The sequence below is a fragment of the Rhinolophus sinicus genome, linkage group LG03, assembly GCF_036562045.2.
Source record: "Rhinolophus sinicus isolate RSC01 linkage group LG03, ASM3656204v1, whole genome shotgun sequence".
Taxonomy (NCBI): domain Eukaryota; kingdom Metazoa; phylum Chordata; class Mammalia; order Chiroptera; family Rhinolophidae; genus Rhinolophus; species Rhinolophus sinicus.
In genome coordinates this window covers 172,160,482-172,185,351 of record NC_133753.1, presented here as the reverse complement: position 1 = coordinate 172,185,351, position 24,870 = coordinate 172,160,482, and the positions used below count along the sequence as shown (strand labels likewise).

The window sequence follows — 24,870 nt, the reverse complement described above, 5'->3', positions numbered from 1 at the left end:
AGTAGGTGTTCTTATTATTCACATTACACAGAGGAGGAAACAGAAGTGCAGACAGGTTAACAAAATCCCAAAGTTGTCATCAAGGCTTTTAGAAAGGATCAGAAATTATTCTAGGGGATATAACAGTGCTTATCTCTCCAATCTTCCACTGTTCTTGAGACGGCTATACAAATTTTTTAAATTTATTGGAGTGACAATGGTAAATTTGCATAAGTTTCAAGTGAAGTTTGCATAAGTTTGCATAGGTTTCAGGTGCGCAATACATAAAATGCAGTTTCCATAGATTTCTCTGCTGTACCAATACTCAATGACAATGTTCTTCCCATTTCCTGCTACAAAAATATAGTGCTGGACACTGGACCAGGGACAGTAAACTATAGATTGTGGGCCAGATTTAGCCCAGCACCTGGTTTTGGACAGCCTGCATGCTACAAATGGTTTTATATTTTTAAATGGTTGGAAAAAAAGGCAAAAGAATAATACCTTGTGACTTCACAATTTTGAGAAACTCAAATTTGAGTGTCCACATATGATGTTTTATTGGAACACATCCATGTCTATTAGCTTACAGATTTCTATTGCTGCTTTCATGCTATTTGGCAGAGTTGAGTAGATACAAAGACCATATATGGTCTTCTATCGAAGAAGTTTGAGACCCTTTCTCTAGATCCCTCATGTTCGAGGCCTTCTTCTCCTAGCCAATCTCATACCACTTGTGCTGCTCTCACCTCCCACATGTCATGTTTCTGGCCCTGTACTCCTGAGCAAATTCCCTCACTCTCCTAAAAGCCAGAACCCATGTTTTATATATCTCATCCTGTGTACTTGGAGGAAAAACACACACACACACACACACACACACACTTTTTTTCTCTGGGTCTCAATTTCCTCATCTGAAAACTGGGAATAATATTATTATTATCCTTATGGTATAATTATGAAAATAACATGATATAGATGAAAATTATTTAATTCAAAGTAGGAACTCAAGAAATGGTACTTCCTACTACTAGTTGTAGTTTCTATGATACCCAGTAATCCTTTTACCTTTTAGTACAGTGCAGAGCTTATGGTATATGATCAATAATAAAAAAGAACAGCATTTAGAAAGCAACCAATATGTCACTGGATGGTTGAGAGAATTTGGGTCAGTTTCTTACCTTTTCTGAGTTTCAGCTTCCTTGTTGCTAATAAGCCTGTGACATTACCTGGTTCTCTTTCACAGAATCAGGTTCTTTTCTCAGATCTGTGGTTTAAAATGCTGCTCAGATCAGGATGTCTCTTCCATGATCCCTAAGACTGAGCCCCTTGTACCATAGTTACCTTCAAACTCTGGATTTATCAGCATTGCAGCTTGCTCCAGAAAAACTCATCTAGGTATTAGAAGTCATTTTTGAAGGGGCTGTTGTATATCTCAGTGCAATTTTCTGCTTATCCACTACAGACTCTCTTCTGCTTTTATCAGATTGTTACTGACCTAATTTGTAAAGACTCCAGTGAAAAGAGTCTCATTAAAAGCCTTCAGCTTTTCTCCCCTACATCATCTAGGTCAGAATGGCCCAATACAAACAGCTGGAAAAATCACAGAGTCACTCAAGAAGCTTCTGAAGGGAGCTCACAGGGAGTGGAGTCTCTACGGATTGGTGACAGACATGTACTGGCTTAGGAATGGGATTAGTTGTAGTTGCAGGGATAAAAGTATTTAAGAAGGGTCTGCAAAATATAATGACTACTACTCCCCTTTCCCTTACAGAAAAGTTTTCTTCAGACTCTCTAGTCACTGCATTTTACATCGATAATACCTGCAATTCAAGGAATATTTTATTTTGACCATTGTGCTTCGTGCAAAAATAGGTACAATGTAATAATTCCCAATAATAGAATCACTCAGTCAATGTTTATCAAGTTGTATGAGATGCAAAACACTACAGCCATGGAGGCTGTATCAATTAGGTATTCCCATAATAACGCCACATAACAAACAACTTCGAAATGTCAGTAGCACACAGTGACAAGCATTTACTTCTTTTCACAAATTTGAAGAAGCTGAAAAGGCTTGACTTCAGGCAGCAGTGACTTGCATGGCTCTGCTCATATCTCTCATCTATCTCTTGAGACTGGCAGGCTACCCAAGGAAAGCTTCTCAAATAATAATGGCAGAAGTGTAAGAGAGAGGCCTCTTTAAGGCTTAGGCTCAGACCTCGCATACTGTACCTTCTGTCCTAGTCTCAGCAAGTCACGTGGCCAATTCCAAAGTTAAGGGGTAGGAACGTATCCTCTACTTATAATAAGGTATGCCAAGTAGATTCATGACGAGGTGAAGAATTGGGGCCAATACTTTAATTTATTACCGAGTCATAGGATATGATAGCCTCCTGGGTCCTGGAGATCATCTAGTCCAACCCTCAAAATTCAAAGGCAAGAACTCTGAGTACCAGAAAAGTTAAATGACAGCTAGCCAGAGGCAACCATTTTTTGTAGCATGATGAATCACACGTAGCATCTGCCCTCTAAAGGAATACGAGCTGAGAAATATTGAGTGAAATTACCCACTGTAAACAATATCTGGCTGATAGGCTTTGTTGACAGGTTATCGAGCTGGGACAAATCCAGTAAGCAATTAGAGAAAACTTCAATAGGAAGCCAGAAGAAAGCCCAGATAGCGGTGTTATCCCGGTGTCCACTGAATAGCAGAATGGATCATGGGAACTGTGATTCAAGGCATAACTTAAGTCCTTTGAGGATTATGGGGAGACAAAGCTCAAGTCCTGTAGAAACTTGAATGGAGAGCGTTTGAGGGGAGAAAAAGCCTTCCTCCCTTCTGGTGCCCCAGCCTCTCTCTGCCTACTTCCTCAGTTCTTCCTATTAAGGTTGCAGAAGTGACTTTATCACATTTAGCACTCCCCTCTCTCTTGGTAGACATCATGTCCTACCAGAGAATGTGTTATGCTTCCCTCTTTGCCAGGTGCTAACAATCCGACTCCCCAAGGGTAAGCCAGTCTAACTTTAAGATTCTGTATTAAGGCACCCATTTGCTTATGCATATAAACCACTTTTTCCAAAAGTAACTCAAATTATTTAGAAATGGCCTGCTATTTTTAGCCCTTCTCCTCCTTTAAAATTACAACACTGGGCATGGAGCCAAGGCTCAGGGCATGACGCTGGACCCTGTATAAAAAAATTAGGATGAGATAACCAATTGGATTGAGAAGCCAATCAAAAGCCTCCTTTACCTTGAGACATTAATGCACAAGGAAATTAAGCTAAATTAAGACCCTGAGAGAAGATTCTCATTGCCCAAAATTATCTCAGATGAAGCCTGGAGCTGGGAACCTTATATAGTGAAGTCTGAGTGGTCCCAGTTCCAAAGATCAAGGAATGAAGTGATACGGGATTCTCCAGACCCACTGCTGTTCTGTAATAATATGAAGTGTCAGTTCTTCTCACCATGTTATATTTTACATATTACTTTAGTATTGTTCCCTGAGCATAGATGCAAGGATGTTTCTTTCTCGGCTCCAGCTAAAATTCTCTCATTCTCCTGTAGCTTTTATCCAGTGCTCTGTCTTATCTCCAATGTGTCACCTTGTGTCCAACAACTAACAGTTCCTTGAATGTGCCATGTTACTTGACACCTTGATATTTTTTGCACATATTGACCCTTCTGCTTGGAATTGCCCCAGACCTTCTGTTCTGCCAAGGAAACTAATTCTTTGAGATTCAACCTCAGCATTACTTCTTGTGGTAAATCATCCCTGTCCACTCCCCTCCTACCTATACATCAAAGAGAAACTAGGCCCATCCCCACTTTGGTTTTGTCTACATTGTATCATCATTATTTTTTAAGATGTGTGCTTATTCCAGAAAACTATGAACGATTTAAGGGCAGAGGCTGTCTTATTCATTTTTGTTGTTGTTTGCATAGAAATTAGCAGTGTCCATTAAGTCCTATAAGGTAAATGGTCATTGAATGAATGAAATAGAGGGAGGGAAGAAGGGGGGAGGAGAGGGAGGGAAAGAGAGAAAGAGAGAGGGAGAGGACAGCACGGTCCTTTATCAGAAAAACTTTTGTTCCAAATACTTGAAATTAATCATGGTCTTAAAGGAGCACATTCCATAATTAAAAAAAATGACCCCATGAGTTCACTACACATAAATGTTAGCCAATATTTGCCAAAGCATCTAACACACTGCCTAGACTACAGAAAGTAATCATAAATGTTGGATCCATTTGACACTTTTTATAAATGGAGAAAAAATTTCAGTAAACTCTATTTTTTCACTTAGTTTTCCATTAGAATTTGTCTTAAAGTTTGGGAAAATGCATTTGTGATGATTGTCAGCAAATATCACAATGAAATCAAACCATTTTAGAGAGACAGGAACCAAAGCTTTGTCATATTCTATTCTGAATTCTGGTAAAAAAAGATCCCTTTCAGCAAGAATAAAAATGATTTTTGCCAAAACATTAACCAAGAAAAATCCCCTGAAAGCAATATTCTGGGAAAGTTTCTAAAGTCTCAATAAAAAAGCAATCAACATCAAAATGCCATCTCCCAGGTCAAGGACCAATGCGTCACCCTATAAGAGGCTCTCTGAGCTTCGCCACACAGCAACGTCCTTTGGAATATAATGTTGGGATTTAAAGTTCCACTTAGATACTTGTGAGGTTGATGTAGCCACGCTGAATATTTTTCTCATTTATAACATTTGCTTTTTTCTCATCTGATAGAAAATGGTATGACGACATTTTTGCAGCCAGGGGTAGGGTGCAAAGAGAAAAACACAACTTGAGGTTTAAGGCAAAAGCAAATTTTTAATCTCACTCTTGCTAAATTTAAGTACCGCTAAGTTTGATGCGTCACTTGTTTAAGGAGTTAAGAAAATACCTAGGCCCATTTTTAAAGTTACAGTGTAATGGAAAGGTAAGTTAAAATATTCAAATGCATGGATATTGATTGTTTCTAAAAGAGCTCAAATAAATACGCACTTAACTACATAAATCAGAACAACATAGAAAAATACAGTTTATAATTGTCAATGAGAGTCCCAGAAAAATAATGGAGACTGCTCTTTGAGACCTAGTAGTTTTATTCAGGATATAAGATCTAATTTTTTTTTTAAAAAGCCTTGGACTGGGAAACTTGACAGCTATCTGTCTCCATCACCTAATACTTCTGTAAGCCCAAGTATTTAATCTCTCTGTTTGCACATGGGAATAATATTGACTATACAGTGTTGTTATAAGGATTAATTAACATATGCAAGTAACTCTCAGAAGGTAAGCCCTTGATAAATGGTATTATATTTGATATTACTATGATTCTTGCTATATTCTGCTATAGTACTTTTCACTAGACTTTCCAGAACTGCACTTCTGCCTAATGAAGATGAATCTGATTATCCTTTTGCAATTGTACATACGGAGCAAAATTACCTTTCTGTAACCTATGAAACAACTTCCTTCAGACTTCTAGGGTACAGGGTGACCCTAAAACTCAGCAAGTATTCTCCAACTAGATCAACAGCTTCTAAAAGGCCCAGGCAAAAGAAGAGACTCTTTCAAGATTACCCTGGTCAGGGTCTAAAGTTGAGGACACAGGTAAATAAGGAGTGTAATATGACCACAAGCAATTGTCACCAGGCCTAGAAGAAGACTGTAAAAGAAACTGAGGCTGTCTGAGGAACAAAGTCAAAGAAAGGGCGGGAGGCATCTGGGATGAGCACCGCAGTCATCGTCTCCTTCCCTTCTCCCATCTCCCTTTGAGAAGATCAGGATGTGAGCCCATAAAAACATCCCAGTGAAAGATGGAAAGGTTGGGCTTTCATCTGGATACTTGGGACTATCTGAAATAAAGACTAAAATTTTCACTGTTTTAATGGGTTATTCAGGGCCCAAGCCATGTAATGACCTAAGAGTGCTTATGGAGAACACGACAGGCCCCAACCTTTGTGCCCATGTGTCAAATTTCATGTGAAATGAAAAGTGAAGTCCTGCAAGAGGACTTGTTTTGACCTGGAGCTCAGATACGAGTATTTCAATAAAAATCAACATGATCCTCTGATTTAGGTGGATTCTTCCAAAGGGTTTTTTTCTTTGTAGTTGTTTCTGGTTTCCTTCCTATTACTGAATGGAATTGCCTACGCTAGCTGGTTTACCTCCATTTCCAGCCCCTAGAACAGACTGGAACATATTTAGTGTTTAGTACGTAATTTCTAAATAAATGAATCCTGATCTCGTCTAGGTAGTAATACGGTGCCACCAACTCCACTCTGGAAAATAAATTGTTCTTGGAAGGTAATTCTGGGCCATGTAAATCCTAAATCTTTACTAAGCCAGGAGATATTTCCAATATAAGGAATTTGAAAGCTTCATTAATCCTTATCAGCAGGATACTGAAGAGGACCAAGTACATCAGTCTGATATCACACTAAAGAAACAGACCTAAGAAGGTAATGTGATCCGTCCATCTTCAGTCAGTGAAATCATGAATGAAATAAAAAGAGGGAAAAACAAGATTATTAGCTTCATAGCCAGGGAGCAAAGCTAAAGAAGAAGACCCTTCTTGGTGTTAGAGCCTTAAAAAATTACAAACACTGCCAAAAATGATAAAGTAAGCCTCTAGGTGTTTATGTCAAAAATCATAAAACTTGATCTGACTGGGCAAATTCTTTTTTTTCCCAATGTGGTTAAACACACACACACACAAACACATAACATAAAACTTACCACCTTAACCACTTTATAAGTGTATAGTTCAATGTTTAAGTATATTCTCAGATCTCCAGAATTTTTTCATCTTGCAAAACTGAAACTCTATTAACATTAAACAACACCCCAGTTTCCTCTTCCCCCAACCAGCCCCTTGAAATCACCATTCTACTCTCTGATTTTATGAGTTTGACTATGTTAGATACCATATATAAGTGGAATCATGTAGTATCTGTCCTTTTGTGATTGGCTTATTTCACTTAGTATACTGTTCTCAAGTTTCATCCACTGGGCAAGTTTAAGATAAGTTTCTACATATATTATTTAAAGCATAAAGAATCTTACTTAAAGTGAACATGATATGATCCCATCACACAAATCTCAAAACATTTGATATTAAAAGAGAACCTGGAAAGCAAGTACAAAGTTTACAATAGGCTAGCACAATCAAAGAAAAATAATCCCAGTCACCTGAGGAATCAGGTGCAACAAACAATGAGTTAGTTTTTCATTATCAATGCAATTAAACAGGAAAGAATACTGGCCTGGGAGCCAAATGCTCTGAGTTTCAGTTCTGATTCTCCATTAACTGTAGGAGTAGGAGTTACCAAGTGTCTCTGAGCCTTGACTTTCCATCTTTCTTAAAAGACCGCTGATGCACAAACAAGATAAAACATATACTGTATCTTTGTAATATCAAGAGTGTTTTACAGATTAAAGATAACATTTCAAAGTAATTTAAAATGTTATTGTTTAATAGGTACCAGTTTTAGTTTTTAAGAGAAAAAATGTTCTGTGAATGGATGACGGTGATGTTTGCACAACAATGTAAACGTACTTAATGCCACTGAACTACATACTTAAAAATAGTTAAAATGGTAAATTTCACGTAATATGAGTATTTATGTTTTACCATAATTTAAAAAATAAATTACTAAAATGTATGTAACTACTTATAACTTGAAAAATGCTCAATCAGATCACATATTTTGGAAGTAAAAAGTCATAATATTTTCCTATTTAAATTAATAGTTACGTGTAGGTATTTAGATTTTGAATTGTCACTTTCTGCCCTCCTCTACCCAAAATGCTATCAGTAACACAAACACACAAAATTAAATTGTTAATTTTACTGATCCTGGTATTATTATACATATTTTGTAAAGGCTTCAAAGGCATTAACATAGAATCCCTTTCCTTTTGAGAAAAGCCAATGATTAATATCACCACCTAACCTGTGGGAAAACAGAAACAAAGATGCTAAGTGGCTTGCTGCACCCTAGGAGTCTAGATTGCCAGTTATCACCAAAAAAAAGGTAATCCCCATTTAACATGTGCACTGGGGGATGGAAAGTTGGTCTTATATGCACGATTTCCAATGCTTAATCAGGTTTAATTGGTAAAGCAAATTCTTGATACAAATAAAGTATGTGATTTAAGATCCTAACATGCACACGTGCACCCACACATACACACAAATTCTAAAATATTTACATGCACGTTCACTGAACAATTGAGACGAAAGCATGTGAGACATGTTTAAGTCCCAGTTTCCATGAGTCATACACCTCTATTTTTGAGCAACTTTTTGCAAAGCATTTGTTCTTACATTTCTAGGCTTTAAAGTCTAGAACGCTTTTCTTTTTCCAGTCTTTCATTTTATTAACATTTGATAAGCAAACACTGTTGCCAAATATTATAGTGAACCTCATTAAGTTGTTGAAATGCCCTTAGATGAACTGTCCATTGACAAAATGAAATGTCTGAAGAGTAAGCTGGCCCAAGGGAGAAAAACAGTCTTCAAAAAATTTTCAACCCAGGGTTGTGTCTTTCTCCTTCAAGAACTTTGCTTGGAGTCAGGTTCTCAGGGTCATTCTGGCATTTGGACTTCAGGAAAGCTCCAGGGGATCCCAGCCTGTGTATGAGTAATGGAATGACTACAGCCAGGAGTCTGTATGTCACCTATCACAGGAGGTCAGTCTCAAAAATTACATTGACACAAGAGAAAAATAAGTACCATCTACTGATATGCCAAAATATTGTTCTTAGTCTAATAGCCTTGGAAATAATATTCAGGCTCTAAATTAAAATAGGCTTTATACCTACGGTATTCGATTTTCAGTGCATATCCTGACTGAAGAGACTGCTAAATCCCTCTAGGCAATTAAACAGCAAGTCAAATCTTACAGAAAAATGAAGGTAAAAGCAAAAACACACTATAGATAAAGGTAAAAATAGTGATCAGTGAGATTTGATTTATTTAGTCTGCCAAGAATTCAGTAAGTAAGTTTATATAACTTTCTCATAGAGAACTTACTAGGTGTCAGGCATGATGCTAAACGTCTCACATGGATTATACCATTTAATTTGCACAACAGTAATATAGAGATGGGTATAGTTCCTACTCTAATTTACATATAAGAAACTGATGTTTAAAGAGACTAATTAACATACCAAAAATCATAGAGTGTCTTAGAACCAGTAAAGGCCTTAGAGGTCACCTGGCTCAAAAGCTGTATCAATGCAGATGTTTGGAAGATGAACACCTAGCCGCTCTTTACACACTTCTACTAGAGAGGATAGAGTCACTACTTAAAAATCACACCGATAAAAGGTTCTTCCTTTCCTTTCCTTTTGCCAAAATCTTCATCCCTTTGAATCCTATTTTGCGGTTGCTTTAATTTAGAACTCGAGATCTCTTCATGTGTTTGAAGAGAGGTGATCTGGCTTCCAGAAACTTCAGAGTCAGTGGCTGGTAATCCTTGCCCACAATCCCCAATCCCTAGCTACCCTGAGCACAATGCAGCTTCCCAACGTCTCTGGGAAATTCTGAAGCGCAGAAGTGAGCACCACATTGCAGATGGCTCTGCCTAGTCCAGGGTCGGCCAGGCTCTCACAGCCCTTGTTCTACTAACTCTGGTGGTGCAGCCCAAGAGTGCATACACCGCCACGTCACACTACTACTGCCCCATGGTCGGCTCCCACTGCCTATGTGCTCTGTGTCTCTTTCTTACAAACCACACTTAAGTCAGGTTTCCGTCAACATGCTCTTACATACTTCATATTTCTTTTTGTTTTCAGTTTGACTCCTGCTAAAGCTCATCAGAATAGCTCCAGTTAATCTCCAAGTTTATAAATCATTTTAAAATTTAGACTCTGTCACCTAATGTATCAATCAGCTTTATAAGAATGGGGAGTTTTCTCATAAATCACAGTAAGAGAGTATTCAGTCAGGCACAAGGCATTGTGGGACTGGGCAGGAGGCATTACACAGAGCTTTTCTCACCCTCGGATATGGGTATAGTCTGGGGCTGGAGAATTTAATTTTAGAGAGAAAAGTCTAGTCATCTAAGGAGGTGTCCAAAGCTCATACTTGGACAAGTAAACTTCACACGAGGACGTTCAATCTGGCTGAAGTTTCCTTGTGTTTCTGGAAAATCTGCTTGTAGATTTCCTATTATCTCTGTCCATATAATGGACCCTCTTTCCTCTACTGGACTAGCACTATTGCTGGCCACTGTCCTGTCTGGATATGGATATTCTCCCAATCCCTGTGTCTACCTGGCCAACATCTTCTCCACCAATGGGAAGACCCATTCCCCTCTCTGGGCTATTTACGTCCACGTCTCCCACAACAGCCCATCTTTTAGTACCTAGGTGCATCAGAGAAGACAAGTAAGGATCCAGTAAGGTAACTGTTGAAATAGCCCTCTTCATATTTCTTTGTTTATGGTTGGACTGTTCCTGGAGCTTAAGCTAGTGCTGAGCCTGAAAAAGGAAGAGAGAAAAGTCTAGAGGCGTTAACTGACAGGAGACAAGGAAAATGGAGCTTAGGGAGGCAGAGAACCGGGTGGGCTATGCCAGGGACCCTGTCAGCAAAATTACTTAGGTTAATTAGATATGATGAAGTGATTTTTAAAAGTCACATTTATTGACCACTTACTCTGTGACAGGTACACTACAATATATATCCCATTGAATCCTCACCAGCTTTGTTGCTGGTACTGTCATTATCGTTATTTTAGAGCTGAGGATATCCCCCTGAGTCCGCTGGTAAGTAACACAGCCATGGTGTGAACCAAGTTTGTCCACAGCATCAACTGCTAAGCAGTTTTACAGATGTAATACCAGAGAATTGGTGGAGTTCAGTATCTTGCCCAAGACATGGTGGCAGATCCAGGACTGTAACTGGGGTCTTGTATCTCCCAGGCAGTTAGTTCATTTTTCACAATATAAAGTGATCCCTAACCCAGGATGTAGATTACCATCACTTCCTTAGTTACTCACCAATCATTCATGTATTACTATATAAAGTTGCTGGGATCCAATTTTCCTCTTTTGAAAATGTTGACATTTACATATCTTTATACCTCAGTTTTCACAATCTCCAGAAATGACTGTTTGGCTCTGTGATGTTTTATCAGGTGTCTTTTCCCCTTAGTACCCAGAGATATATATTGCCTTGGCACAAAAGTTTGAACACATTTGAAAACATTTTTTTCTTACTATAGTCTCACTTTTCTTCTGAAGATTACTCGTCCTGACTGCAAATCACAAATAACATGTGAGTAGCAGCCTCGTGTATGCCATGTCCTGCTCTGCACTTTACATGTGTCCTCATTTAACCCTCACAACAACCTAAGAAGTATTATTACTATCAAGTACTCATGACAACCTATGAAGTACTATGATTATCCCCACATTTTAGCAGAGGAAACTGAAGCACGGAGAGATTTAAGTAATTTCCCATAAGTCACAGAGCTCACAAACAGCAAAGCCAGGCTCCAAACCCAGGTATTTGAAACCAGAGCCTGCATTTGTAAACTGTGCCTCCTGTCTGAAGGAGGGAGTACTTATATCCTTCATCTTATGTCCATTAATTCCACACTATCTACCCCAGGCAATGTTCTAGCCCGTCCTTGTACTACTTCTAGCATCAAGCATAGCGAAGAGAGATCTTGGTACTCTCTTCATTATTGTAGCCTCAGCCTTTCCTTGACTTCAGCAATGTGGAAATTTCTGAAATTAAATGCCAGCTCTTACATCTTCTGTCGGTGGCATTTTAAATCTATTTTTATTGGTTTCTAACATGAATCCTCTTTTTTTGCCTTGTGGCTATCATGTATACTTTTGTTGTGTTTTAATAGAATTTCCCATATTCCTTTACAGATGCTAACACAATCATAAAGCATTATTCAATATAATTGTTGGGTTGAGAATTATTACTATATTTTGGTTAAATTAGTCACTATGCAGATCACACTTGAATTACCAACTTATGAATAATAAGAATGAACCACTTAAAAACCAAAGCAATATTAAAGACAGCATATTTTTTTCCTTAAAACACAGTCCAACCTGCTATTTCTTCAAATGTAGGACTTATAAGAAAATTGGTTGACCATGTAGAGCTATAACGACGGTAAACTACTATGTAAAACAAATTCTTATTTCACTTTGTTCATTTGTCACGTGTCTCATTCAGAAAACATTTGGTCCAGTATATTCTTCACCAAAATGCTTTGAGATCATCCTTTTGCTGAAACAAACTTGTTCTTGGCCAGGACTTGTCAAAAAGTTGAATAATAGAGCTGACTTGAATACTTTCTTTGGGTTGTCTTCTTCTCAAATCAAGAGGGGGGAAAAAAAGCCATTGTGTAAGATCAGAGTCCCTTTATACTCGTTTGTCATTTGTTAGTCAACAAATATATTTTGCACATTGAATACAGCCCAGACATCATATTCTGGGCAGCAGAAAAGATTCAGACAAGTCCTGCATTCAATGTGTGTGTGTGTGTGTGTGTGTGTGTGTGTGTGTATATATATATATATATATATATATATATATATATACATACATATATATATATATATATATATATATATATATATATACATATATATATATATATATATATATATATATATATATAAAATAGTTAAATGTTGCTACTCAAGCACTATGAAGAAGATAAACCAAGCGATTGTTAGAAAAAATGATGAGGCTAGAGGTAAACTGTGTTGCCTAACATGGTCAGGGAATGCCTCCTGAGGAGAAGGATTCATACTGGCGGCCGGAAGGAGAAGAAGTCAGACTGGTGATGATCTGGAGAAAGATTTCCAGCACATCTGTAAGACAAGAAATCTGGAGGGCATGAGAGCCAGAAAGAACGCTGGGATTAATGAGCAAGGAAAGGGTAGGAATAGAGGTCACAGAGACAGACAAGGACCAGTAATTTTAGTAAGTAAAAGCAGAGGATTTTAAGCAAGTGAACTATGTACCTGATTTATACTTTTGAAAGATACACTGTATAGAGGGGCAAAAATGAGGGCAGGGAAAGTGGTTAGGAGGCCTTGGGAGTAATACATGTGAGAGATGACAATAACTAGATTAGGGCTGTGATGGTAGAAGCAGTGAGAAATGAAAGGCTTGGAGATACATTTTGGAGAAAGATTCAACAGGATTTACTAACAGGGTGGTTTTAGGGTTTGAGGGCAAAAAAAAGGAAATAAAGAATTACTGTAAGAAGTTGGACCTGAAAAACTGATAGACAGTGATACAAAATACGTAGATGAGGAAAACTTGACTAGGAAAAAACTTAGCAATGGATGATGAACTCAATAGTTCTTTTTAGGTCATGTTAAATTTGAGATTTCCATAGGACATTCAAACTCAGATGATGGGAAGTCTGTAGGATATATGGGGGTAGAGTTCAGTGGAGAGGTCTGGCTAGTAACATAAATGTGGGAGTCATCAGCATATAGATATTATCTCAAGCCATTGTCACCTAAGGGAAAAGTGTAGTTATAGGGAAAAAGGGGGTAAAGGTCTCAGCCCCTGGGTACTCAACATTTCTTTAGGTGTAAAGAAAAGGAGACATGTCTAGCAAAGATGACCTAAAGGAAGCAGCCAATAAAGTCAGAAAAATAGAGTAGTTCAGTAAGGAGTGACATTAGCAAGATGGCAAAAGAGAAGGCCCCAAACCCTTCTTCCTCCCATGGAGATACTGATTCAACAATACATAAATCATCCCCTTTATGAAAAATCCAGAAACCAGTTCAGAGGCTCCTGCAACCCTCACAAGTGTGAAACCAGCCACACTGAAGTGAGTAGGAAAATTTGTGGCACAGTCTCACCAGAGTCCCTCCCTCTGGCACAGTGCTACATGATTGAGAGGAAACTCCCAGCTCCCAGCTTCTCCTTGGGGATGAAAAGAAAAGATTGGACCACATTTCCAATGTTGTGACTTCTTTTGGGGGCGGGGGAGGCTGCTGGAGGAACTGGCTTCTGTTTTGCCTGTCTCAGAACACAGATGAAACCCGACATACCCTACATGCCTGTGGACCACTGAGAACAAAAAAGCTGGGTGGCTTGTTCCTGCTCCAGAGGATGCAGCACAACAGACAGAGGCCAATACAGCTTGGCAGTCTCTCCCTCCAGGGGGGAAGAGAAGAGTAGAGAATGTGTCCACCGTTCTGGCTTTTCAGGGGGCTGCCCAAGAAAATGGCCATTGTCTTGCCTGTCTTGGAGCCTTGATGAAACCTGGCACATTCTAGATGCCTGGAAGTTGTTGAGAACAACAACAAAAATAGATGGGTGGCATGATGACAGACAGCAGAGAGATTGGGAGACTACGAAATCCTGGAAAGATAACTGGCAAATCCCTCTAATTAGGAATCTATAAGTCCAGAGACGAAACATCCACAGAAAAGATTTAAGAGGCCCCCAGAATCTATAGCCAGGTTTACTATATCTTTTTGATAACCATTCCAATACTTATGAAGTGACACCTCACCCTGGCTTTGGTTTGCATTTCCCTGATTAGTGATTTTGTGCATCTTTTCAGGTACCTCTTGGTAGCTTATATGTCTTTTCATGTCTATTCATATCTACTCATGTACCCTGCCATTTTAAAAATCAGATTATTATTATTATGGTTGTTGTTGTTCTTCTTCTTCTTCTTATTATTATTTTGCTTTTGAGTTGTGGGACTTCCTTATATATTTTGTTAACTTGTTATCAGATACATGATTTGCAAATATTTTCTCACATTTCATAGGTTGCTTCTTCCTATTGTTGATTATTTCTTCTGCAGAAGCTTTTTAGTTTGATGTAGTCCTACTTATTCTTTTATGCTTTTTTGCTTGTGCTTTTGCTGTTATATCCAAAAATTCATTGCCAAGACCAATGTCAAGGAGCTTTTCCTCTATGTTTTCTTGTAGGAGTTTTACAGTTTCAGGTCTTATATTTAAGTCTTTAAATTTATTTTGAGCTGATTTTTGTGTATGGTATAAGATAGGGGTCCAATTTCACTTATTTTGCATGTGAATATCCAGTTTTCCCAACACCATTTATTGAAAAAACTATCTTCCCCATTGAGTATTCTTGGCTCCCTTGTCAAATATTAGTTGACCATATATGTGTGGGTTTATTTCTGGGTACCTGATTCTGTTGCACTGGTCAATGTGCCTGTTATTATGCCAATACCACACTGTTTTGATTATTATAGATTTGTAGTATAGTTTGAAATCAGAAAGTGTGATGTCTCAGCTTTGTTCTTCTTTTTCAAGGTTGCTTTGGCTTTTTAGGGATTTTTGTAGTTCCATACAAATCCTAGGGTTGTTTTTTTCTATTTCTGTGTAAAATGTCATTGAAATTTTGATAGGGATTGCGTTGAATCCATAAATGACTTTGGGTAATACAGACATTTTAACAATATTAAGTCTTCCATCCATGGACATGGGATATCTTTCCATTATTTGTGTCTTCTTCAATGTCTTTCTTCAAAGAGTTAGTTTTCAGTGTACAGATCTTTCACTTCCTTGAATATATTTATTCCTAACTATTTTATTGTTTTTGATGCTATTATGAATGGGATTGTTTTCATTTCTTTTTCAGATAGTTTGTTGTTAGTGTACAAAAATATAACTGATTTCTGTATGTTGATTTTGTATCCTACAACTTTACTGAATTTGATTACTTTTAACAGTTTTTAAGTGCAGTCTTTAGGATTTTCTATATATATAAGATCCCATATATAACAGCATCAAAAAAACAAAACAGGAATAAAGTTAATCAAGCAGGTGAAAGACTTGTACTCAGAAAACTGCAAAACATCTGTGAAAGAAATTTTAAAAGATTCAAATAAATGGAAAGACATACCACATCCATGGATGGAAGACTTAAAATTATTAAAATGCCCAAATGACCCAAAGTGATTTACAGATTAAATGCAATCCCTATCAAAATTCCAATGGCGTATTTTATAGAAATAGAAAAAACAATCCTAAAATTCATTGGAACTACAAAGACCCGAAATAGTCAAAGCAGTCTTGGGAAAGATGTCCAAAGTTGGAGGCCACATACATCATGTTTAAAAACATATTACAAAGCTATAGTAACAAAAAACAGTGTGGTACTAGCATAAAGACAAACATAGACCAATGGAACAAAATGGAGAGCCCAAAAATAAACCCACATGTATACAACCAATAGTCTCTTCAACAAATGTGTTGGGAAAACTGGATATCTACCAGGGGTGTCAAAAAAATGTATACATGTGGACACTTTGGTCAACGTTGCTCAAGCAGTACTTTGCAGTAATCGGAAGTGTCTGGATACTGATGGTAACCACTTTGAGAAACTCTTGCAATTACAGAAGTCAAACACGACTTGTATTCATCTTTTGTTATTGGTATATATTGAGTATTACAATTTTAATACAGTTTTACCTTCTTTAATATGTATACATTTTTTGGCAAACTCTGGCTATGCAAAAAAAAAAAAAAAAAATGAAATCAGACCCTTATCTTAAACCATACACAAATATCAACTCAAAGTGAATTAAAGATGTAAATTAAGACCTGAGACTGTAAAACTCCTAGAAGAAAACATGCAGGAAAACTTCCGGGCATTGGTCCTGGCAATGATTTCTTGGATATGACACCAACAGCACAGAAAACAAAAGAAAAATAGACAATAGGACAGCCACATCAAATGATACTAAAAGATTAAATAAGATGATAGAAAATTAACCGTTAACTTTGGCAAAATACTCATATAGATCGTTGGTTAGCAACCTTAATAAAAACAATTTTAGTGCAGTGGTAGGGAAATAATGTAATTAGGGTGGGCTAGGAGGTGGACGGGAAATAACCTGAAGACAGAGGAGATATTTCCACAAGTATCAAGGAAATAGTGCAATGGGTAGAGAGACAGGTGTACCAAGGGGGCTTTTTTGTTGTTTTATAGAGAAGTAATATTAACATGTCTGTGTACTGACTAAAATGACTCAATAGAGGTAGAGAAAAATAATGACACAGGAGAGAAGGGATAAATTTGGGAGTAAACTTTGAGGAGACTTCAGCGAATGGTTTCCAGGCCACAAGTAGAAAAGTTGGACCTAGGAATGAGTAGGTCTATGTCTTCCTCTTACCTAAAGACAACGCAGAAAATGCAGAATATGCAGAAAACAGATGCAGGTGGGTTGGTGAATTAATGGTGAGAAACAGGAAGATCTTGTCTATTTTTTTTCTATAAAATAAGAGGTGAGGTCATAAGCTTAGAGTTTGGGTGGAAGGGGATGTTGATTTGAGGAGCAAGAAAAGGTATGAAATTATCATCTCAGGGAATAGGAAAATAAACTTACTAGGGATGTGCAATAAGATTCCTGGTCAGAAATTTCTAATGAATCAAAGGCATCCAGGTGTGTGATTTTTCTCCAGCAATGTTTAGCCACTGAAGTTTTCTGGGATTAGAATAGGTAGAAAATTGAGTTTCACTGAGTTGGAGTTTTTCCAGGTAAGCAGAACAAGAAAGAGTGAGACAGGAGAAGTAAGGACGTTTTCAAGAATGGGACTCTAATTCTGGACCCAAGGAATCTGAGCTGATACAAAGAGAAATGAAGATATGAGGTGGTAGATAAAGACTGAACAAAACTCCATAGTTCAGCAGCCTTCCCATCTGGGAATTTTTCAGGCAGGGTTTTACATCCCCTGACCACCTTTCTTTTCTGAGAAAAGCCCAGGGCAGATCTTGGCAGGAATATGTGTAGGGCTAACTCTGTGCTAAGGTAGCCCTGGTCTGCCCTCTCCCCTTCCTCCTTCTCCTCCGCCATATGGAAACAGGGAAGTATGACCTGGGACTGGCACTGAGGCAAGTTCCCATTTGCCCCTCAGGACTCCTTCAAGTGCACCTACCTCTTCACCATCCAACAAGCCAGAGGGGGGCCCAGGAAAGCCTAGCAGTAAATTAAGATTGCCATTCATCATAGTCCACTTTCCTTCATGAAATGAAATTTCTCCAAGTAAATGAAGGAACACAACCATCATTTATAATGTTGACTAAGGATAAACATGGCTGCTTCATAAAAATTAACTCACAGGAAGAATTCTTCTATGTGAAACATAATATTAGCTGGCATTTAAGATATAGTGGTATAAGAGCTGTCCACTCTCAAGATCTGTAATAAAATATAGGAACACAACAAGAGCACATCTAACAAATCTTAATGGGCCATCTGTTTCAGTACCTGATCTCCGGGGGTGACTAATCCTGGCTGCTTCTCAAGAATGTTTAACCATCGCCTCCTGACCCATCTTCCTCTCTTAATAAAGGACAATAAAAGCATATGGTGCTGTGGAAAGCTTCTGGTGACAGAATTCTGTCTGAACCATGGTAAATTTCTCTCTCACTTTCCTCTGCCTTCTGGAATATATGATTTTGATACTTTTCTGTCCCCAATCTTCTGAGATTTATCCTAATCCTAGTCAGAGAAGGAGAGCTAAGAGAATATATAAGCTTCTTAAGGGTATCAAACCCCACGATTTGTGTTCTAGGAGTTCCTTGAGTGCTCATCAAGGTGACATATTCTCTGATTTCCAAAAACTAATGCTTGTAAGTGAGAGGCAACCTTATTGGTGGTAACAGGTAAAATTTCCAGATCAACACAGTTTGACCCCTTTAACTAACAATAATTAAAATATGTGCATATCTGTGCATGCGTGTGTGTTTGTGTATGTGAGTGTGTGTGAAATTTAATCTTTTCTTGAAGACTCAGAGCAATTACTCTACTAATGTGCTTTACAACAACAGAAGTACGAGGGATTATTTAAGGTATGTCAGAATATTTGGCTCTGTTTACATTGTCTCAGGCTGCTCACTGGGAACAATATGACCCCAGCTGTATTCCTACTCTGGACCTGTCAGAAGGAAAAATTAATTAGGTATCACCCACCAGACATCTATTTACAGGAACAATCAAGGAGCTTCTTGGAAAAGAAGTTATCTTAAGAGAAAAGTCCATACCCACTATGCATGCACACACGTACACACACAGAGCATTGATACTGAGAATGATGCAGAGTATGGAATAAAATCTATTCTATATACTGTCCACTGCCCAGCCCTCATACTCATACTTGAGTCTTAGAGCAAGGAGCCAACAACAAAAGAATCAATATAAATTCGAAGAGTTCTTTTGCTGACATTCATACTGGGCAAGATTGAAAGGATTTTGGCAGCATTGGCACTCACTGCTCAACAGTGATGGCAGACAGGGTCAGCAGTAGCAAAACCTGACATCAGCAGCTTCCATAATTTGAACACTCATAAATAGACTGCATGGTCCAATAGAAAGAGCTTAGTCAAAGATGTATATTTAAATTTGGCTCTGCCACTTACATAAAGGATCCCCTGAGAAATACCCTAAAGCAGTGTTTCTCAAATTTTAAATGTGTATATAAATCAGCTGGTGATTTTGTTAAAATGCAGATTATGCTTAAATCATTCTGAGGGTGGGGTCTGATATGCTGCATTTCTACCAAGCTTCCATGTACACTGATGCCGCTGGTCCCTGGACCAACCTGGAGAGGCAAGGCCTTAGAATATTATTGACAGAACATGTGAAAAGCACGTGTGTACATGAGAAAACATTCTGTGAACAGTAAAATGGCATAAGTATCACTTTGTGTTGATTAATAATATATTGTTGGAGATTCCGTTCAACTCATTAAAAAAAGTCCTAGTAGAATAAATAATGTTTTCGATTTTCTTCAATTTTTCCTCTTTAGCAAAATCTAAAATAAAAATGGGAATTGGAAAGGCAACACAAAAAAGAATTTCATCCTAAACAATTTTATTGCATTTTCATCACTTTGAAAGATTAACTTCCATATCACTATCTTAACTAAAAAGATGGAAATAACCCCTCTTTGTTAAAGAAATTTGTACAATTAGACCCAGTCCCAGATTTGTCTTATAGATTGTCTCATCCCAATCAAAACAGAAATAGTAAATGACACGGAAAAAGGAGACAGTTGGCTCTAGGAACACCGGTAACCACAAGAAGAGATTGCTGAGAGGGAAGAAATCAAAAACTAATAAAAGCAGACACAAGAACACAGAAATCAGAGCTGCATGAACATCTAGTTCCTGAAGTAAAACTGTGTTTTTTCATTGGTGTTGCATTTTCTGTAAGAAATGAACAAAATTGACAGGTACAATTATTGATTTCTAAAGCATTTCTGTGTTCTTTATCTAAAGTGTAATCAACAATTCCTGTTCAAGTGTCAGTTCACAAATTGGCTGCGGTACAGAGAGGGCAAGGAGAGATCGAAGAAAGAGGCAGGCCACACCGGACTGGTAGGTGCAAGTTTAATAAGCAAGGGAATTTACAGAAGAGGCTTGTGTTGGATGACCACGAGATGAGATCTCCACACCAGCCTGCCAGATTCTCAAAAATTTGTATAGAGGTCTTAACTGGGTCCAGTCACATATACCGTCCGGATGGCCTCAACAACATATTGCTTTCTCAAGACTATGTCCTTGAAAACGGCTGTGGCTGTGGGAACGTTGACAGGACGTACATTCCAAAGACGGACAGAAGGTAAGAAATTTCCAATTGCCTGGGTCCAGCTCGAGGGTCAACCAGCGGTCACATCCTCTCAGTGAACTCCTCCACCATCAAAAAAAATACACTCTCTCTGAGATTCCAGTCCCACAAGATTTTGGCCAATCTTTCATTGTTACATGGTAATTTACTGTACTAGGTGCAGAAGAGTTTCATCACATATCAGAAATTGCATAGCCGTTCCCTCCCACAGAATAGATACGCTTCCTGATCATTTAGGTTTGGGACAGAATGACTCCATGTCATAGACCAAGATCACCAACACCTTATCCAGATAAAGCAACAGCTTGCTTACCCCCATGATGGATCTCTTTACAATGATTCTGGAGACACCATGATTATAGAATTAAAAACTCTGCTTTAAAGATGCCAGAAACTCATCAGACTCACCTTGCCCTGAATTTTATACTTTGTCTTCCTGCTTCCATCCTGTCTATGTTCTCTCACCTGTGTGTGGTGAGAGGAAGCACCATTCATAATCCAAAATGCCAGGGTATTGTTAAACAAACATGTATGAATGAAAACACAGTTTGGTGTCATCAGAGAGAGAAAGAAATGATAAATTACACTGAAATCTGAGTAACTGTCAATGTATTCTGAAAGTACCACTCCTTTGAAAGATAAATTGAAAGTAAAATTACTAATATCAATTATTAATTTAATTCCTTAAGCCAGTCAATACCAAATCATGAGGCCATTTAAAAGCAGAATGGCCACTGAGTGATTTGGTTCTGAATACATTCAAGATGCAGACACTGACAAATGTTTAGAGATAACAGAAGTGCACTTATGGTGGGGAATATCACACACCTGCAGGTTGTTTTTTTCACTGGCCCTGGGTAAAGTGGTTTACCTTCCCCAAGTGGGTGGCCTTGCAATTAGGCAGTTCTTCACTCTCCAGTTGCGTCACCTAAGAAAACCGGAAGCTTTGAGGATGACCTAGCAGCAGGTCCCTTCCACAAGAACACTTGTGTGGTGCATCAGGCGTGGTTTTAAATGGTGCAGATAATTACTTAATTCAAGCTGTAGCAACTGGCCAAGTAAACATGTAGCAGCCAGGAAGCTATTAGCATGATTTTAAGGCAATTATTCCATTAGTGTTTAATAGTCTCCAATTAGTCTTCTCTGACTATCAAAGTTTAAATGTCTTTTTTCCTCCAAAAATTTTCACAGTTCAGTAATATAGAAAGGTACCAAAACCCATTTTTAAACCTGGATCTATATGTATGGATCTACCAAATCTACATTACAGAGTCATGGAGGAATTCAGGGGTGTAGATTTGGAGAAATAGGATTTTTTTTTCCTCAGAAGTATTGGGGGTGAGCATGGAAGGCTTTGCAGGGGATCCACTTAGTATAATACTAAGAGGGGTTAGAAAAGCAGTGGAAATTCCTACTGCATCCAGTGCCATCATTTTTATGTCTCTACTCTAAGACTACCAGAATATGAAAGTCTCTGACCTCAGGTTTCCAATTTGTTCCATGGGGAAACCTGGAACTGCTAATGCACATGCCCTTGTCCCTTCAACCTGGTTAGTACTTGTTGCTGCTGAATTATCCAGATAAGAACTCCAAAGCATCGCCCCAAAAAACAAAATTCCTAAGGTATCTTCCCTAAGGACCCCTTTAGGGGTCAGATCACTGAACTGATAGGTCATTTGCCTTCACTGCGCTGCAATTTTTATGTTTGTGAAATGGAGTTAATAGTACCAGCCACGTCTGCTTCACGAGATATGAGAAGGACTATGTGATCTGGTGTATATAATAGGGCTTCGAAAAGTGAACTATAACAGAAATAGAAGATAGATTCAATCAGGGTACCATACCATTCCTCAGAACTAGCAATGTGAACTTAGGCTTTTAACCTCCCTGTGTCTCTGGGCTTATCAGAAGGCTGGCATCAGAGTCCTTGCCTTTCTTGCCTTCTCAGCTTGCAGAAATGCTCAGGTGAGACCATGTGAAAGTGACTTTAAAAACCATCTAAAAAGAAAGGGAAAAAAAAGATAATAGGAACGGCTGTGGAAGTGAGAATGGAATTCTGCCAACAAAGTTGTGTATTTCTACTGTCTCCTTCAAAAGAGCAATCCCCAGGCTCACCCAGGTAGCAGGGTAAATGTAGAGTAGAGAAGCGGGGTTGTTCTTTTCCTTGGAGATACCTGGGCTCTTGGGAAGCTACCTCTTGAAGACGGGCAAAAGGAGACAAACCCTTCCCTTCCAATGTTGGCGCTTAGAATGTAGCCTGTGCCTATAAGGGCCACCAAACATCCACTTGACTAAGGACCATTGATTTGAGTTACTGATTAATTCCAGCGCTCCTGGTTAGAGCCTCTTGGGATTTTCAAGAGAACCCTTCTTCCGCTTTTTTTTTTTTTTTTTTTTAATGTAATTACGTTTCCCCCAAAGGCTGAGAGGGGGCGCTGGATGGGGCAAATCAAGAGGAGGTAGACCAGAAGGCTGAACTTAATAACCGGGTTCAGCTAGGGGCAAGGGTGGACTACCCGTCGGTCATTTGCCCTTTGTCCGGGTTCTGCAAGGATTAGGTGTCTGCTCCCTCAACCCAAGTGAAAAGTCAAATTGGTAACGAAGCATGGCCGTGTCCCGGCTGTCACCGAGGTACTCTGTCCTGAAACGTCCTTTCTCATACACACGAGCGAGGGGCTGCTGAGCGCACCGCCCCAGAACCTGCCCGGTCCTCTGGTCCAAGTCGCGCTCACTATCCTGAAGCCTCTGGATGCCTCGCGTCCCTTACTCCTCTTACTCGTTTTGCCCAGGCTTGCTGCCTTCCAGGCTATCTGGTCACCGTTACAACCACCTTTTCCCTATGGTTTGCCTGTTAATCCCACCCCTCCGCACCTCATCACGCAGGGTCCCCTGCCTGACTTCTGTCCCGAGCAACAAACGCACCTACCGCAAGGGTTCGTTTTCCTGACCCCGCGCTGTTCGTGGCTGACAGCACTTGGACCAGAATCCAGGCAGTGGCCACCCGGCCAGGCCCTCCGGGTCCACGCAGACCACGAAACGGCGCCCTCCGTCCCTCGGCCCCTTCATCTCCCAGTCAAGGGCAGCGATCGCGCCGCTGCCGGTCCCTCAACTTTCATCACTCTTGGGGAAGCGCTTTGTCTCTTTAAAGGAGACTGAGGACGTATATCAACTGGAGTAGGTTCAAACCGAGATATCTACCAAACCCGCCGGATTCCGTGACTGGGATGGAATCGGAGGTCCTGGAGCTGGAGCTGGAGCTGAGCCCTCGCGCTCACCGCGCACGGTCACTACACAGACCCAGAAGCCCCCCACCCCATAAGTCTGCGGAGAAAACCGAGGGAGGGGGCACCAGGCTCCATCCTAGAGCCAAGCTTTTCTCCTGCCCCAGCCCTCTCACAGAGCCTGCTTCAAAAGCCCAGTGAAAAGCAGTCACCTTGACTCCCCGCGCCACGGTCCCCAGAGGTATGGAAAAGGCCAGAAGGCCCGAGGCTTCCAGGCACGCGCTCGCCTGGCCCGAGACCCACCCCTGAAGACGAGTTTCCCTCCTGCGGGCATCGTGGCAAGTTACCACTTAGAGGTAGATAAAGCAGGGCGGGGCAGGTGGAGCGGGACCCGAGCGCCGGGTCTGCTGCCTCTGCGCGCCTACCTGGGATGGCTAAATTGGTGAGGGGGATGCTGTGGATGCTCTCCGGTAGAGTTGCCATCCAGTCGGCGAATTTCAGCTCGTTCTTCCCTTGAGACGAGGCCATCGTGCCGGTTGGCGTGCCGCGCGCTGGTCCCCGCACTCCTCGGGCCGGATGGCAGGCTGCCGCCGCTAATCCAATGTTTGCTCCAGCCCCGCTAGAGTTTACACTCTGCTCTGCGCCACACCCACAGGATGGCGCAGACACACGCTAATTTTAATAATTATTCAAAACAGCCCATGCTCCCTTAGTGCCTCCGCCAGACTCCACCGGAGCTTTTGTTCCTGACGTCCGCGCTGAGATTTTTCCTCTCCCCCCTCCCTCCCCGACTCCCGCCTCCTGTCTCATCCGTCCTATGCGTCTCTGCCTTCTCTCGCCATTCTGCAGCTCTCTTTGGCTTCTTCTTATTAGTCATTTTTAATTATTATTAAATTTGGTTCACCCAGCTGCTTTGTCCGTGGTCTTGCTCGGCCCTTTGATGTGACTACCTAGTCTTGTTTGTATAAAAGACAGTCTAGTCTTGTGGGTGAACCTAAAATCTTAGTAGACTTTGGGATGCTATCACCTCCTGGAGGGCAGACTC

General features: G+C 39.7%; 1 protein-coding gene across 1 annotated transcript in view; it reads right to left on the bottom strand.

Annotated features, from left to right (window-relative positions):
• The window catches only part of PLCXD3 (phosphatidylinositol specific phospholipase C X domain containing 3), a 140,854-nt gene extending 116,249 nt beyond the window's left edge, over positions 1–24,605 (bottom strand). Inside the window, exon 1 of the mRNA XM_019748556.2 lies at positions 24,251–24,605. Within this exon, the coding sequence (XP_019604115.1) occupies positions 24,251–24,353 (103 nt within the window). The 5' untranslated portion in view covers positions 24,354–24,605. The remainder of the gene's footprint in view (positions 1–24,250) is intronic.
• Positions 24,606–24,870: the final 265 nt, after the last annotated feature.